At 38.0% G+C, this 17,649-nt stretch overlaps 1 protein-coding gene across 1 annotated transcript in view; it reads right to left on the bottom strand.

Moving 5' to 3' along the window:
• Window positions 1-6,008: 6,008 nt before the first annotated feature.
• MRAS (muscle RAS oncogene homolog) overlaps window positions 6,009-17,649 on the bottom strand; it is a 100,002-nt gene continuing 88,361 nt past the window's right edge. The window contains exons 5-7 of the mRNA XM_027845127.1: window positions 16,975-17,074; window positions 13,900-13,979; window positions 6,009-6,247 (exon numbers count right to left, since the gene is read on the bottom strand). Coding sequence (XP_027700928.1) covers window positions 6,148-6,247; window positions 13,900-13,979; window positions 16,975-17,074 — 280 coding nt within the window. The 3' untranslated portion in view covers window positions 6,009-6,147. The remainder of the gene's footprint in view (window positions 6,248-13,899; window positions 13,980-16,974; window positions 17,075-17,649) is intronic.

Here is a 17,649-nt window from a genome sequence, read left to right as displayed (position 1 = left end):
GGAGAGGTTACTAAGTGACAGAGGCAGCAGGAGAACCTGAAAGTGTCAATAGGGAGCAAGCAATCCTCAATGACTAGTGAGTGAAGCGGAATGAGAGAAGGTGCAGCCAGAACTAAAAAAGGTAGCCAGGGGGGCTGTGTCATCAGAGAGGAGCCAAGTTTCAGTAATAGCTAGAAGATGGAACAAGTGGGAGAGGAAACGATTTGGGATGAAGGGAAGTTTGTTGCCTATGGAACAGGCATTCCAGAGGGCACAGGGTGAGTGGTGTTTGGTTGGAACTTTGCCTTGGAGGGGTTGAGGGGTATGGGAATAAGGAATCAGGTGGTGGGGGCTGGGAAATAGGGTTTAGGTGATAGGGGTTCCATATCATTGGTATGACCAGATGTGAGCATGTTCATCATTTAGCAGACAGTGCCGCCCCTCTTCTCAGAAGTGGCTGGAGGTTGAGCTAGAGATAAGTGGACCAGAAGAGGGAAAGCAGACACTCAGATAGGAAATCTCATTTCAACTCTTTCTCTTCCCTCCAAAGGCTACAGGACACTTCTCAGTAGGAGAAGAAAGTTGAATCTGCACTGCAGGAGTTGGATGTCAAACTCCCCAGTGACTTTCCTCTTCCTCTTCCCTCAAGGGACAAGTGCAGCAGGAAATGGAAGCCTAAGGTCAAAGAGAAGGTTGTTCCTCTTTGCACTGAAGGTTTTTTACATCCTAACTGGGAGATCGGGCAGTCAGTAGGAGGGAGAAGTTGACTTGTGCTGGCACAGATGGAAGTCACTCTACTGGCCTCTATCAGCCTTCCCTCAGGACACATAGACTGCAGAAGATGGAAGGCTCTGGGTCAGAGGAAGGCCTTCTGTCTGTTGCTCTTTGTACTATGTGTCAATCACTGTCCTAAGCACTGGGTTTACTAATAGAGTACTGAACTTGGCATGAGGAAGACTTCAAATCTTGACTCCGACACTCTATAGCTTTATGACCCTGGGTGAATCCCGTAATCTATCTCAGCCTCAGTCTGTTCAGCTATAAAATGAGAGGTTTGAACTCAATTGTCCTGATGTCCCTTCTAGTTCTAAATCTGTGAACTTATGTTTCAACATCCTGCCCTCAAGGAACTTTCTTATAGGGGGAGAAAACATACAGGGTAGTGGTGGCCTAGCACTGACCTAGCACCTAGCAATGACTTGTATCATAAGAAATCCTTTTGTCTATGGTAAAAAGCACTCCAGAGGCTTCTAGTGTTAGAAAAGGATGCAAAATGAGTCTTTCCAGTTGATGCTGGTGATTTACTACTAAAAAAGTTTCTAAGTATTGCCTGGGGAGGAGCTTCAATTCCTGGGGTGGTGCAGAAGGTCTATTCACATATTTCTAATGCTGCAGGAAGGATAGGAACTTACAATGGCTATGCTCTTATGATAAAGACTAATGGTAGCAGCATGTGTTGCTGACTCAGAGCTATAGTTCCTTGCAGTGAGTTATGTTCAGTGCAACATCATTTGCAAAGTACTTTGCAAAGTGGTATTAAAATGAATGGAATATGAAGGCATTTAATCAGTTTATTGCAGAGAGTCGGCCAAATGTCTATGTGAGAGGAGTGGGAAGTAGCTCTGGGACTGGAAGTCTTTGAAATATATGGGTTTTTTTCTCAGATGTCAGTGGTGTAACTGAAAGAATTTTATAATGTTCCTGGCTCCTGGAATAGCTAGAGGAAACAAATAGTGGACATTGTAGAGGGGTTAATTATTGAGGACAGAATGGGTTTGTGTATTGGGAGAATGGAGGAAAGGAAGGGGAATGTAAAAATTTTCTGCTACGAGGCAGGAATATGTGGGATAGCTTTATAGAGATCCTAGGAGAAAGCTGGCTCCTTTTTTGATCTTCTGTCTATGATTAATGGGCACACTTTCTCCTGTAGGCTATGATTCAAATGTTTCCTAAGTCTTTACATTTATAGCTGAAAGGGATTATTGCTAAAGATGACAGGGCCCTGCAAAACATAGTAATTGAGTAAGGATATGAACTCTTTAATATACAATAACACCCTGCTAATGGAGTCATTTTAAAAAGTTGTTGTTGTTGTTTTAATGAAAGGAACATTGGAATATTACCCTAAGAAATTTGATGAAAATGAGATTCTATTTGAAGAATGAAGAGAGAAAAACCATATCAATGTGCCTCCTTTTTCCTTTATTAATGAATCAGAATACACAAAAACGTAATAAAAAATTACATAAAAGGCTCAAGCATCATTCAAATGTTCTTTAGCAGTCATGTTCATTTCATAAAACTGGCATTTTCATTAATAATGTATTACATAAAAATGGGATTGAACTCTATTTCTATAATTCAAGTATCCTTCATCCTAAGTAAACTTGATATACAGAATTTAAACTTATAGAATGGATAAAATGGGAAACGTCTTTGTTACAATTAATCTGAAGATTCAAACTCAAGGGATTTTTTTCAGGCTAGAGTATATCATGTGTTAGATGGGAGCACCTACTGGCAAAGTGCAGTATTGCATCCCAGCTGTATTGGACATTCTGAATGGGAGGACAAAAAAAAAAAAAAAAGATGGAGAACAAAGTTCTGGAAATCATTCACCTAGAGCCTGATCATTGAGATCATGAGAAGGGATGATTCCCTGAGGAAGTGACTGAGTTTATAGAGAGAAGGCTAACGACTATGTCTCAGAGGATTCCCACAATTAAAGGATGGCAGAGAAGAGCTATTAAAGGAGTAGTCCCAGAGGTGGGAGGAGAAACATAAGCTAAGCAATGAATGGGCCACATTAGCCAGCTTAAAGGAAGGAGCTGTCAATGGTGCTGAAGTCTGCTCTACAGGATGTTTGGAAACCCAGAGGGGTTCTTAGGTGCCAAGGGGAAGCTATCAGGGGACCAACATAGAAATAAAAGTCAAAATGGCATACTTAGTCAAGGATTACCTTGCCAGATTAAAAAAAAAATCAATACTAACAGTATCATCACTTTGTCCTTATGGTAAGTTGAAGAAATACTAAGATAAAAGTGATAGGATGTTATCCTTCTGTCCTATTTTTTTTTTTTTTTTTTTGCTCCAAGTAGCTACTTCTTTTCAATAAGGCACTGCATTGTCTCCAGAGCAGAATGAATCCCTTAAGGTGTTATTTACTCATTTCACAGATGGGTGAAAGTGAGGCAAAGGGAGGTGCAAGCTCACAGTATATTCTGTATTGGAGCAAATGAAGAGGCCGTAAAGTGAGTCAGTTCATCAACACAAACTCTTTTATTCAATTTCTGTCTCAGGCAATGAGGGTTTAAGTTGTATTAGGAGTCCAGAGTATGGAAACTGAAAGAAGTAGACTGTGACTCTGGGCGTACCCATATTTGCCACTAGGAATGTTGGAATGCCTTCTTCACCTCCTGTCTCCGTACCTTTTCAGAGCACCAGCATTAAACAGGAAATGTGAGCAATTATTCCCTTTCCTCAACAAATTTCATTCTTGGCACCTTGACAAACATTCCACATCATCATTTCTGCTCAAAGCTGCTGGTTGATAGCAGAGTCCTATCCTGGGTATTATCTGTGTACAAGTGACTCTCATCAGATCCTACAGCTCTTTCTATTTCTGTTACATATCTCACTCACTCTCACTTCTGTACAACTTTTCTTTCTCCATTCCAAATCTTTTCCTCATCATAAGTCATTCTATTGTCTTCAATTTCATCTCTTTCTATCATGGAAACCCAGAGGGGTTCTTGTATTGTATTTGGAGCCAAGGGGCTCACGGTTTTGAAAAGCACCTTTTTTATCTAATTTTTTTTTAAAAGGTCATAATGTTAAAGAAAAATGAAAAACTACTAAGTATAATGCTCTCTGTGATCCTTTTAGATTTCAGAAATAGGGACCATTGAAATGAAGTTTTACTCACATCTGATTCTTTAGGTGGCAGAATTAAGCTAGGTCCCTAGGTGCTGGTGATTGGGTTGAGTTAGTTCATATGAACAAGATGAAAAACAGAATGGAGGTCTCCTGACTTCTAGTCTAGTACTTCCAGTCTAGTGTTCCCTCTCCCTAGTTCTTTTTCTCCAAAGAATAGCCAGGCTACCCACTTGGGACTATCTAGTTCCTACACAACCTGATTTTAAACGTTTGGGACAAAAAACAACTGACTTCATCTTGTGTTGCTCTCTTCAAGGAGAACTATAGCCCTCCAATTCACTCTACCATTTCTTACCCCATTTAGATTAGACTTTCCTTCTCCTTCCTTTCCCCATATTGGATAAAACCATTACCCAGCCTTTATTAGAAGTGGCTATGTGGAAATTGGACATTATTTTAGAGTGCTTTGAATGTACTCCCTCTAGGAATGTGTCAATAATAGCCACATCACTAGTTATATGGTCATTTTTGCTCTGATGGTATATGTCATAGTCTAGGAGGTTAATACAAACATCAGCCAAGAAAGTCTAACTGATGCTAAAATCTATGAAGAACCAAGCAGGTTTTGTACTTATCTGACAGCATACACTGGCCTTAAGGGAATAAATTTGCTGGTCTTTAACAATGTTATTTTAATTAAGTGTTGCACATTTGTTTGTTCTTCCAAGATTTCACATTAGGCAGAACTCTCTGGAGGATGTCCCCATTAGCCAGCCTATACATAGACATTTATGTATAACAGAAAACAAATTGCTAAGTGTAGATTCATGTATCATTTTTGAAGAGAGATAGATATGGGAGAGAACCTGGACCTGTTTTTTCATTGGTATAGGGAAATCCCAGGTAAGGCAACTCTACCAATGCAGGCTGGCAACTTCTCCACAATTTAGAGTCTTAGAGAGTTACCTAGAGCACTGAAGAAGTGAAGTGACTTGCCTAGGGTCACATAGCCAGTATGTGTCAGAGGCAGGTCTTCAACCCAGGTCATCCTGGCTTTCAGGCAAGCTCTCTATCCACTATGACATGCTGCCTCTCCTTTGAGGAGAGATGTGGTTAGGATGTTTAAATTGATGCGGTTCCAGTCAGTAACAGACAATGAAAGGAAAGCATGAGGAAACATATGAGATGGGTTTCAGAAGTCCAAGAAACTAAGGGCCACTTTCACATGCCTGGGGAATATCCTGAACCTAGCATTTATTGCCCTAAAAATAAATTAATACATCTCTTAAACAGTCAATAATCTTATCTCTGACAGTAAGCATTTCCAGGTTTAGTGAAAATGCTGTTTAAATTTGGCATGCACATGCCACCCTCTGCCCTTTTCAAAAAACAACTCTCTTTCTCATCCTCTGTATTCTCAAATGGAGAAAACTCTCCTAAAAGAATCATATTTTCTCCAGTTTATGGATTGTGGAGTTGGCTCCCCTCCAAGGTTTGACACAATGCTTGGAATCCCCAGCAACAGCCAGGTTTCATTTCCAATCTCCAAACCACCATAATTTCATGTTATATTTAGTTTTGGCACTGCTAGGAGAACTCAGTTTAAAAAAATATTCCAGACACAGAATTATATAAGTCTGATGAGTGCCAAAGATTTCATTAGGCAGTGGGCATTGGCTCCCTTAATAAAATAATAATTTTGAAGACACCAAAAAGAAAAAATCCAATGTTTAGAACCATTGAGTTACTGGGTCTGGAAGAAAAAAGGAGCCAGTTCATAAACTGTTATACTTCATACTTTTGAGTGGATAAACAAGTCCACATCAAAATGACACAATTTAGTTTTTTTTTTTAAAAAAAAGAAAATACCCACTAACAGAGGGAGGGAAGGAGGAAAAGGGGGACTTGATTGTATCGACATGTAAGGGGCTTAGATGCTGCTTTTGTTTACCTGCTATTTCCACTTATCCTGTGAATGACCTTGAAAGCTTGTCACTCTTTTAGCAAAACCAGACCAAATCCTCCTCTTTCCCCACCTATTCCCTCCAGAAGAAACTGGCCACAGTTCAAGTATTCCTCAAAGGGCAGGTTCTCTTCCTCCACTTTCCCTGCCCTCCTTCCTTCCTTCCCCACCCTACCCCCCCCCACCCTCCTCTTCTTTTTCCTTAACATGCCAAGATCTCTGGCCAAGGTTCACTGTTAGAAGCAGCTGTCAGTGCAGTTAGGCAGTTGAGTGCATCACCGGGTCTCTCTAGTTCACATTCACAGCAGCAAAGAGGCTCTGAGGCCCTGTCACAATATCACACACTGGAGTTTGTGAGCACCTGTGGCCCGGTCCCCACGCCATTTGGTTTTCTTCTTTTTCTTCTGGCTTTTCTCTGGAATCTGTTGCCTGCAGAAATAGAAAGAGAAGAAGGAAATGAACAAGAGTTGGCTTGTCTGATGGATCATAGAGCAGTGAGGTGGTAGGTGCAGTGGATAGAGCACTTGTCTTGGAGTCATCTTTCTGAGTTCAAATCTGGCCTCAGACACACTTGCGTGACCCTGGGCAAGTCACTTAACCTTGTTGGCCTCAGTTTCCTCATTGTAAAATGAGCTGGAGAAGGAAATGGCAAACCATTCCAGTATCTTTGCCAAGAAAACCCCAAATGAGGTCACAAAGAATAGGACACGATTGAAAAATAACTGAACAATCACTTTCTGATGGATAGTAATGATAGAGAACTGGCCTGAAAGAAATCAGGAATACCTGAGTGCAAATCTGGCTTCTCACATATACTGGCTATGTCCAGGATTACATATCTGATATCTGAGGCAGGATTCAGACTCAGCTTTTCCTAACTTCAAGTCCAGTGCTCTACCCACTAAACCCCCTAGTCACTCTTAGTAGTATTTTAGATTAGCTAGTTAATTAATTAATTAGTTAATTAAGAGCAGTTAGCATTTAAGTACAATTAGGAGAAGTGTGTCTGTCTATGGGGAGAGATGCCTAAATGTTTGCCAGAAAAGGAGCATGTCCTAATAAAATTTGTGGATATTTAACTAATACTAGAAATTAGACTTAAAAAAAAAATCAGACTGGCAACAAAGAAGGATTTAATTAAAAAGGGGAAAAAAATCATCTCCTATAAGAGATCCTTTCATTATTCATTCATGACACCGATGTTCCTTGCCATTTGAGGCATCATTTTTACATAACTACTAGGGAAAATCTTAGAATTACACACTCCCGAAATATAAGCACTGGAACAGATTTTCAATACTGTTGATTCCAATGCATTTTATGAGAGCACAAAAATGTAAGGTGACTTGCCCAAGGCCCTTTCATGGTTAGAGGATTATAGATCTAGAATTGGAAAGGACCTCAGACCTATTTTATTTATAAAATCAACCTACATAAATCATTAGCATTTTTATATGTGACCAACTAAGTCCAGCAGCAAGAGATAGAAAGAGAATTTCTTTTTACGACAACTGCAGACAATATACAATACTTGGGAGTCTACCTGCCAAGACAAACCCAGGAGCTGTATGGACACAATTACTAACTACTTTTCTCACAAATAAATTCAGATCTAAACAAATGGAAAAATATTAATTGCTTATGGGCAGGCTGAGCCAATATAATAGAAAATGACAATTCTACCTAAATTAATTTACTTATTCAGTGCCATACCAATCAAACTACTAAAAAATTATTTTATAGAGCTAGAAAAAAATCATAACAAAATTCATCTGAAGAACAAAAGGTCAAGAATATCAAGGGGATTAATGAAAAAAATGTGAAGGAAGGTAGTGTAACCATAAGAGATCTCAAACTGTATTATAAAGTGGTAATCATAAAAACTATTAAGTACTGTATAAAAAATAGAGTAGATCAGTGGAATAGGTTAGGTATATAAGACACAGTAGTAAATAACCATAGTAATCTAATGTTTGATAAAGCCAAAGACCCCAGCTTTGGGGACAAAAACTCACTATTTGGCAAAAACTTCTGAGAAAACTGGAAAACAGTATAGCTGAAACTAGGTATAAACCAACATCTTACACTATATACCAAGATGAGGTCAAAAATGGGTATATGATTTAAACATAAAGGGTAATATCATATGCAAATTAGGAGAGCAAGAAATAGATTACCTGTCAGATGTATGGAAAGGAGAAGTATTTATGACCAAACAAGAGATAGAGAGTATTACTAGATGTAAAATGAAGAATTTTGATTATATTAAATTAAAAAGGTTTTGCACAAACAAAACCAATACAACCAATATTAAAAGGAAAGCAGAAAGCTGGGAGACAATTTTTTATAGCAAATGCCTCTGATAAAGACCCCATTTCTCAAATATATAGAGAATGAAGTCAAATTTATAAGAATACAAGTAATTCCCAAATTGATATATGATCAAAGCATATAAACAAGTAGTTTTCATTTGAAGAAATCAAAACTATCTATAGTCATATGAAAAAATACTCTAAATCACTATTGATTAGAGAAATGCAAATTAAAACAACTCTGAGGTGCCACCTCACACTTGTCAGATTGCCTAATATGATAGAAAAGGAAAATGATTATTTGTTAGACAGGTCGTGGGGAAATTGGGACACTAATGCACTGTTGGTGGAGTTGTGAAGTGATCTAACCATTCTGGGGCGCAATTTAAAACTATGCCCAAAGGACAACCAAACTGTTCATACCCTTTGATCCAGCAATATCCTACTAGGGCTGTATCCCAAAGAGATTTTTTAAATGGGAGAAGAACATATTTGTACAGAAATATTTTTTTTTGTAGTTGCAAAGAATTGGAAATTGAAGGGTTGCCCATGAATTGGGGAATGGCTGAACAAGTTGTGGTTTATGATTGTAATGGAACACTATTGTGCTATTAGAAAGGATGAGCAGGTGGATTTAGAAAACTTGGAAAGACTTACATGAACTGATGCAAAGTGAAGTGACCTGAACCAGGAGAACATTGTACATGGTAACAGCAGTATTTTATGATGATCAACTGTGAACGACTTGGCTAGTCTCAGCGATACCATGATCCAAGACAACTCCAAAGGACTCATGATGGAAAATGCTTTCCACCTCCAGTGAAAGAACTAATGGAATCTGAATGCAGATCAAAGAGTACCATTTTTCACTTTCTTTATGTTTTTAGTGTTTTTTTTCCCTTTGGGTCTGTGTCTTTTTTCACAACATGACCAATATGGAAATATGTTTTACATGATTGCACATGTATAACCTATATCAAATTGCTTACTGTCTCAAGAAGGTAGGAGGTGAGGGAGAGAGAAAAAAAACTTAGAGCTCAAAATTAAAAAAAAAAGAATGTTAAAAATGGTCTACATATAATTTGGGAAAAAATAAAACATTGTTTTAAAAAAAAATTCTCCCATTTTACAGATGAGGAAACTGGGGCAGTTAGGAAACAGGGAAGTTAAGTCACTTGCCCAAAATGACAAAGGTAGTAAATGGAACATGTGGGATTGGACCCCAGGTCGTATAATTACAGAACCAATGCTCTTTCCACTGTCATGAGGAGCCTTAGGACATCTAGTCTGTGCACTTTACAGAGGAAGAAATTTGAGGCTCAGAGAGGTTCTCAGTTACTCAGTTCCTGTGTGAAGATAATTTTGATACCCCTACTCAATTTAATCAGCATTTACTCATTATGATCTGATAAGTATCAGTGGGTGTATTAGTGCATTAAGCAGAATAGGATTAAGTTTGAGTTAGTTATGTTAGTTAATGCTATTAGGATAAGAACTATTGTAAGTTATAAGATTAATCTACCATGTATTGATGATTACATTAATTGGATTAGATTTGTCAGCTAGATTTATACTGTATTAAGTTAGATCTGTGACAAGAATGTGATTTCTGCTTCACCCCATCCCCATCCCAACTCCTAGTATAGTGCTTGAAACAAAGTTCATTTGCCTCTTCAGCCCTGTGAATCACTGCTGCCCACTCCCTAGTGACCTTTGCTTCAAAACCACAACTTCCTCAAAACCTAGATACTGTTGGTCGAACACTAGGGTCTTATGACCTGTGGAAGGCCCTGAGATGCTGTTAACAGGGTCTTATGACCTGTGGAAAGTCGCTGCTGAGATGGCCTGAAGTTGATGGCCTGCAGTTGATGATTTGTGGCTAATGACCTATGAAAGGCCTGTTCATAAAGTGGTTATGATTGATGAACATTTATTTCCTTTAGCCAACCAGAACATATTCCCACTTCTGAAACTGACCAATCATGGAACTGTACCACCTCATTCTATTTCTGGTATTCCCTTAATTTTTTTTTCCAGCAATTTTTCCAGCACAAGGGTCCCTGACCATGAGGACAGCCTTGAACTCAATTGATTAGGAACCACCAATATCCCTAATAAATTGATTGATCATACTGAGAGCTCTGTCTTAGTGACTTGTTACAGACTGAAATTTTGTGGCCCACAGCTGGTTTATTGTTATTGATTCAACTGACAGGCCAAGCCAAATTAGTGGTCAAGGGGTAAACAAAGGAGAAAGAAACATGACTTAAAAGAATAATTTTGAGATTTTTTTCTCTGAATGTAACATCTTTAGATGTATCTTTAGGGTACAATTCAAGGTGTAAATTCATAAGTGAAGTGGTTTTTTTTGGTTGCAACAATTTTTCTTCCCTCCTCATGAGAAAGGTCTCTCAAATATTAAAAGGGTTTATAATTTACATGGACTTGTTTTTATTTATAGAACAGCCATCTCTATTCAGGGATGGAAAAAGAGATGGCTACATATACATTCACTCGGATTTTATACATATAAATTCAGATTTTGTTATTGTTTAGTCATTTTTTAGTCATGTCTGACTCTTCATGACCCCTTTTGGAGTTTTCTTGGCAAAGATACTGGAGTGGTTTGCCATTCTCTTCTCCACCTCATTTTACTGATGAGGAAACTAAGGCAAATGGAGTTATGTGACTTGTCCAGGATCACACAGCTAGTAAGTGTCTGAGGCCAGATTTGAATTCAGGTCTTCCTGACTCCAGGCCTAGTGCTCTGTCCACTTCACCACCTAGCTACATAAACTCAGATAGCTCACACAAAATTTTTAGGTTAATTTTTTCCCCTTTTTAGTCAAACAATATTTCTTTGTGGTGGAAGAGGCCTTAGAATCTCTCTACACTAATCTGTTAATATTACAGATGAAGAAATCTGAAATGTTAGCTTATTCCAAAACATAATACTTCTAGAGACCTTCCTGAAATCTGAAAATGTAAGCATAGCTGAGAAAGCATGATGTATTGGGAAAGTACTGGTCTGAAAATCAGGAAATATAGACCCTTAGATCTGATTTTGTTGCTATCTGTGTGACCTTTATCAAGGTACTCTGAGTCTGTGTCAATACTTTTAACCTGGATCATAACAGCCTGAGAGCTGAAATCATCTAGTTCAAATGCCTCATTTTACAAAAGGAGAAACTGAGGCCAATAGAGGTTAAGTGACTTGTTCAGGGTAAACAAGGTATACAGAGGTCAAATCCCAGTTCTTCTGTCTCTAAAATCAGGACTTTCTAATGAACCATCTGGTCAGCATCAGGGCAGGTGGTATGGATGCACTGCATGAAATCATGTATCCTTAAAGTAAGAATTATATATTAGGATCAGTCAGTCAGTTAATAAACATGGATTTAGATGTATAATGAAGCTTAAAGATCATCTAATCCAACCTCTTTATTTTATAAACAAGGAAACAGAGACCCAGAGACATTAGGTGACTTTATCCTTAGTTACCCAAGCAACAAGTAGCGGAGCTGGGTCTCAAACCAAGGTCTTTTGACTCCATATCTAGTCCTTCCTCCACCAGCCCCACTACATTTACAATGTACTGGCAGTTAAAAATGTGTGTGCTGCATATAATACTTCAAAGCAACAGCAATTCAGACTATAGAGAAAAGGGTAGAATATATTACCATGATGTTGAAGGAAAGATGACTGTGAAAACTAGCTGTTGGGCTGTGTGAGAGAGGGCACGTGTCAAGGTACATCTATAACAAATTCTTTTGCTTTTATTTAAGTTTTGTTTGTTTTTCCTCTGAATTTTGCTCTGGCTCAACTTTTTAAAATTATAGTTTATAAAGTCCACTAACTGCTTAAAATTCTATGGCTACAAATATTTATCTTTTTACAAATATAAATAATACTTATTTTGGTGGTTTCCTGTGGTGGATTTTGCTGTCTACTTCTGAGCCCGGCACTGACTTCATTACCCCTCCCCCCCCACCACCACTAGGGGCGGTGAGTAGCAAAAATGCCTAATCTTAGGAAGGACCTAAAAAGCCCTTTCCAGATTTGCCTCAATTTACCAAACAATAATCTTTTCCCCTTGAGACCTTACATTGTACTTTATTCTGTACTTCTGAAACAAGGATCATGTAATATTGTGTATCACAGCCATCTCTATATGTGTTACCCCCACCTCCCTAGACTATAAGCTATAAAAGAGTAGGGATGGTATCTTACAAAAAATAACTGATATTTAAATAGTGCTTTAAGGTTTCTAATGCACTTTACATACATGGCTTCATGTGAGCCCATTTATAGATCTCAGATTTCAGTTATTTAAATGTGGTGGATAGAGAGCTTGATACAAGCCACAAAGACCTAGGTTCAAATCCTGCTTTTGACACTTACTGACCCTGTGATCCTGGTCAAGTCACCTAACCTCTCAGTGCCTTAGGCAATTCTATAAAGTGATAAATTAGGGAGTTTCCTCCCCAGAGCCTTCCCTACATCAGTGAAATCACATGTCTAGTCTGCTAGTTCCCCAGTATCTAGCATGGTGCTCTGCACATAGAAGGCACTTAGTAAATATTTGTTAGATTAAATTGGATTGAAAGGAAAAGTGAAGAGGTAGGAAATGGTGGGGGGAGGGGGCAAAAGATTGATGTTGGGAAGCCAAAACTTTATGGTTCCAAATACTTTTATTTTATTTTATGATTTCTGTGGCCACTACAGACTGTTAGAACAATCAATTAATTCAATCAACAGGCATTTATTAAGTGACTCCTATGTGTCAGGCATTACACTAAACACTGAAGACAAAAAGACAAAATTGAAACAGTCCCTGCCCTCAAGGAGCTTATATTCAAATGGAGGAGACAACATGCATATATAAGTATATAAAGGCTATATAAAATGAATATAAAGTAGTTTGGGGAAGGAGGACATTAAACAGCATTCCTGGCAAAAATAATGGAATGAGCCAAAGTAAGGAATTGGAAAAGCACAGAGATGTTTTGTTCAGCACGTGGGGATAGAGTGGATGGAATACACAGGAGTTACTGGAGATCAGGCTGGAAAGGAAGATTATAGTCAAATCTGAAGGGTTTTTGAGTTCCCTAAAGCAAAGGCCTCAAACACATGGCCAGCAACACTCCCAAGTGCTGGCCAGAACCAAATTAAAATTCAATTGGGAAATATTTAACAAGATAAATAAAAAATACAGTAGGACATAGATAGTGTTAACATATGGTTTTCTACTTCTACCATACACTCCCTCCCCCTCTAGTCCTGGTACAGAAGATTGAGGTAATAGATTGCCTGCCTTCTAATATTGATTGCTTTATGTTATAATGAAATGTTCAGCATCTGAATAATATGGTAAGTAATTAGAAATGCAGAATACGCTTCCTTGTAAGTATCTTGAAAGGTAGATTCTCTAGTGTTCAATGCTGCTGAATTCTTTATGGTGATTCTGCAAATGGATGGTAAACTGTTTAGTTATTAATTTACCTTTCATTGTCAATTAAGAGACGCATCCCTACATAACCTAATACCATTCAAACATTAAAGATTAATAGCATTTGAAAGTAATTCTGTAACCAACCTCATGTGAAACAAAACCAAGAAGCCTTATGGAGCGAAACCTGGTAGTTTTGTAGGTATCTGAAAGGTATCTGCCCTTGTTAATGGCACAGTAATAACAATAGCTACCATTTACATGGAGCTTTAAGGTTTGTGCATATTGGCATTTACCAAGAGAAAGGCATTACAACTTACCTAATCACTCTAACAAGGTCATGAAAGGCTTTGTCAACATTTAGTGGTGGATCCTTAGCACTGGTCTCTATATATGGAATCTGCAAGACAAAAGCTCTGCTTTACAAAAATGAAAAATGCAAACAGATTCATCAAGCATTTTTCTAATTTTGAGATTCTTAGCATTTTAGTAAGCAATAGCTAACTAGAAATTCATGTGGGTCATGTACTGGCTGGGAAAATCATTTAACCTCTCCATGTCCAGTCATTCTCTAAGACTACAAGTTGACCTGGTAGGGGCTGTTTCTCTATTCAGAGTTCCCTATATCAATTAAATTACAGTTCTGATCCCACCTACCACCACCACCACCCCTCCCTGACTTCAATAAGCATGTATATATTTGCATAATTGCTAGGAAGTCACCTCTGGTGACACAGTTGGTGATGTAGTCAGAAAATCTGGAGTTCAAATTCAGCTTCAGACACTTACTAGCTGTATGACCCTGGGCAAATCTCTTAAGCGCTGTTTGCCTCAGTTTCCTCAACTGTAAAATGGGAATAATAATAACACTTTGCAGGGTCGTTGTGAGGATCAAATGGTATAATTTTTTTTAAGTGTTTCATATAGTGCCTGGTACATAGTAGGCACTTTATAAATGCTTATTCCTTTCCCTCCCTTCCTTTCCTCACATGTATATTTTGGATATCACTATGAAATCACTAGTCATCTAAATTTATTCCTTAACTAGGCAGGATGGCAACAGAAGTGACATTTTTGTAAGTTCACTATGGACCACCCAGCATGATAGAGGATATAGATGATGATATAAGTTACAAAATTGGTACAGGGACAAGATAGAGTAGTAATGGGGTGGGGGTGGACTTCCACTACCTGACATATATTAAATTCTGCTAAAATCAGGGCATATAAGTAAAGTCATGATTTTTCTTACCAACAATTTCACCTTATAAAAAGGCTGAGGAAACAACAAGGAGATAGATGTTACTATGGGCTTAATTCTGGGCAAGCAAGAACCACTTGGGAAATAAGAAATGTTGGGAACCTTAGGATAGCGTGAACACGCCACCCTGAAATATACAGTAGCTAAGTTAGAAAAGGCTGAGCTGATGACCTAGGAAATCGAGTTTCCAAAAGTTTAGAGAAAAGATAAGAAGACATGAATCTAGGAAGATAGTTCAACCGGAATGAAAAGTTTCAATAATAAAATTCTGAAAGTACAAATGTCTCTCATTCTGAAGTTAAAAAAAAAAAAAAAAGAAGGAATACATCCAAACAGACCCGAATAGGTATAGATTTACAAAGGATATATGGAAAAGATAAAAGGGGTGGTGGTGACACAATTAAGTATGAATACTTAGATTTTAGGCAATGTGACAGGAAGGCTAAAGCCTATTATGATTTAAAGCTTCCTGAAAATGTTAAGGATGACAAAAAGTGCTTTTTAAAGATATGTCTGGAGCACAGGTCTACTGTTGGGGTAGAGTAAGTAAAGTTAGCTGTTAATAGAGAGAAAGAAAAATTACTTGGCTCCAATTTTGCCTATGTCTTCTCTCTCAAAGGGAATGCTCTCTAAAATAGAAAGAGTTAAAAAAAAATACTAATCATGGAAGAACTGAACCCCAGATAGTGAAGGAGACAGAGAACATTTAGCTTCTCAAGGTGTGTTCAAATTGCCTACTCCAAATGAATCACATGTCAGGACAATGCCATCGTTTGCAAAGAAGCCCCTTGAACTCTTTGTCTATTAGTAATAAATGGTAGAGGCCTACAGGAGAGAAAATGTAGCCTGAGTTTCAAAAAGGTGAAAAAGCAAGGGTCTACAACAAAGTGACTACTTTGATGTTTTCAGTGCAAAATTCTGTGAGTAGATGATTTGTGAGCCCTTAGGGAATCAGTATGAGCCAACCCATACATTAAGGATATGGAGCATTGGGCTTTTAACTAAAAGGAACTTGGCAGATTATCTGTCAAATCCTTTCATTTTCATGCCAAATTAATTTCCTTTCCTTTTTTTTTGTCGGAGCTAATGGGCCTGATGAATCTGTAGGCATTGTGAATTGGGATTTCTTTTTTTCCCCCCACTTAACAATATTTTATTTTTTCCAATTACATACATACATTCACTTTTATAAGATTTTGAGTTCCAGATTTTTTCTCCTTCCCTCCCCAAGGCGGCATGCAATCTGATATAGGCTATACATATATAATCATATTAAACATGTGAATTGTTGATAACATTTTTTTTGTGGAAAAGATGGAGAAATGTGTGTGGTTGTTTGATTAGTAAATTCAAAGCTGGCTGAGTTTTGACTGAGGAAAACCTGTGTGAATGAATGAATAAATGAATGAGAAAGCATTTATCAGGAGCTTACTATGTGCAAAGCATGGCCCTAAGCACCAGGATTACAAACGGAAAAATAACACAGTTCCTGCTCTCAAAGAACTTAGATTCTAAAAAAGATCTCCTAGAAGGGGGCTGCACATCATATGTTAGCATGAAGAGTGGTTAAGAATTACCTTTCCCACCTTCCCTAACTAAATTGTTTTAAATGAAAATAGAAATATAGCAAGGTTAAAATGCTTCACTTTCTGGTTCCTTTATAAGCCTTCCAGCCAGAAGTATTTTTTTTTCAGACAATATGATTATGTTAGATCAGAAAGACTTGGGTTCAAATCCTGCCTCCTACTAGGTGTGTGACTCTGGCAAGTCTCTTAACCTCTGTTTGCCTTAGTTTCTTCTTCTATAAAATGGAGATAATAATAGCACCTACTTACTAGGCTTGTTGTGAGGATCAAGTGAGATATTTGTAAAACATTTTGATAACCTTAAATCACTTTATAAATTCTAATTATCATCATCATTTTCAGAAAGTCCCATCATTCTCCTTCCTAATTCTTTCTTAATTGGATGAATTGGCGTCTGGAGTTTCATTTCTTATTCACAAACTGAATTCTCCATATCTCCAATACCATTGAAGAAGGATGAGGATTTATTTCAACCTTGATTCCTTCCTTTAGACATTTTTAGACACTGCTCCTCCTCCCCCCAAACCATACACACCCATACAACCTACATTGTGTTTTGTTGCCATTTCTTTTCCTTGTTCCCGGGTGATTTTCCTCAAGTGCATCAGATCAACTTTGTTGGCCACCAGGATCATTGGAAAGGACTCCCTGGGAAATAAGGGGACAAGAAAAACATATCACCACAATTAAATACAGTTGTATCAAATGTCATCTATTACTGACCTCAGAAAGACAAGGAACAACAAACACATCTAGTGGTTAGTTTGCTGTTGTTCAGTTGTTTCAGTAGTGTGCAACTCTGATTCCATTTGGGAGTGGTTTGCCATTTCCTTCTCCAGCTCATTTTATAGATGAGGAAACTGAGGCAAACAGGGTTGAGTGTCTTGCCCAAGGCCAAACAGCTAGTAAATGTTTGAGTGGTTAGTTAGCCTGCCATAATACTAACAGTGGTAAAGTCATACACAAAGCAACCATATTTGGACACGAGACAGATGCTAGCCTCCATATTCCCCAAGACCTATTTTTAGGGGCCAAATTGCTAAACACCTAGGGTATTGGGAGCCAGGGAGGATATGGGAAACTGAAATCCAAAATTAATCTAGAAAGTTCAATCTACTTGGGACTGTAGTTTTATCTCATTATCATACCACATCTTCTATTCTCTCTGATCCCCCCAAAAGAACCAGACAAGCTCAACTAATTTTGGTTTAAGTTTTTTTTTT

This window comes from Vombatus ursinus, unplaced genomic scaffold (assembly GCF_900497805.2).
Source record: "Vombatus ursinus unplaced genomic scaffold, bare-nosed wombat genome assembly UNPS02014959.1, whole genome shotgun sequence".
Classification (NCBI taxonomy): domain Eukaryota; kingdom Metazoa; phylum Chordata; class Mammalia; order Diprotodontia; family Vombatidae; genus Vombatus; species Vombatus ursinus.
This window is presented reverse-complemented; position numbering and strand designations above follow the sequence as displayed.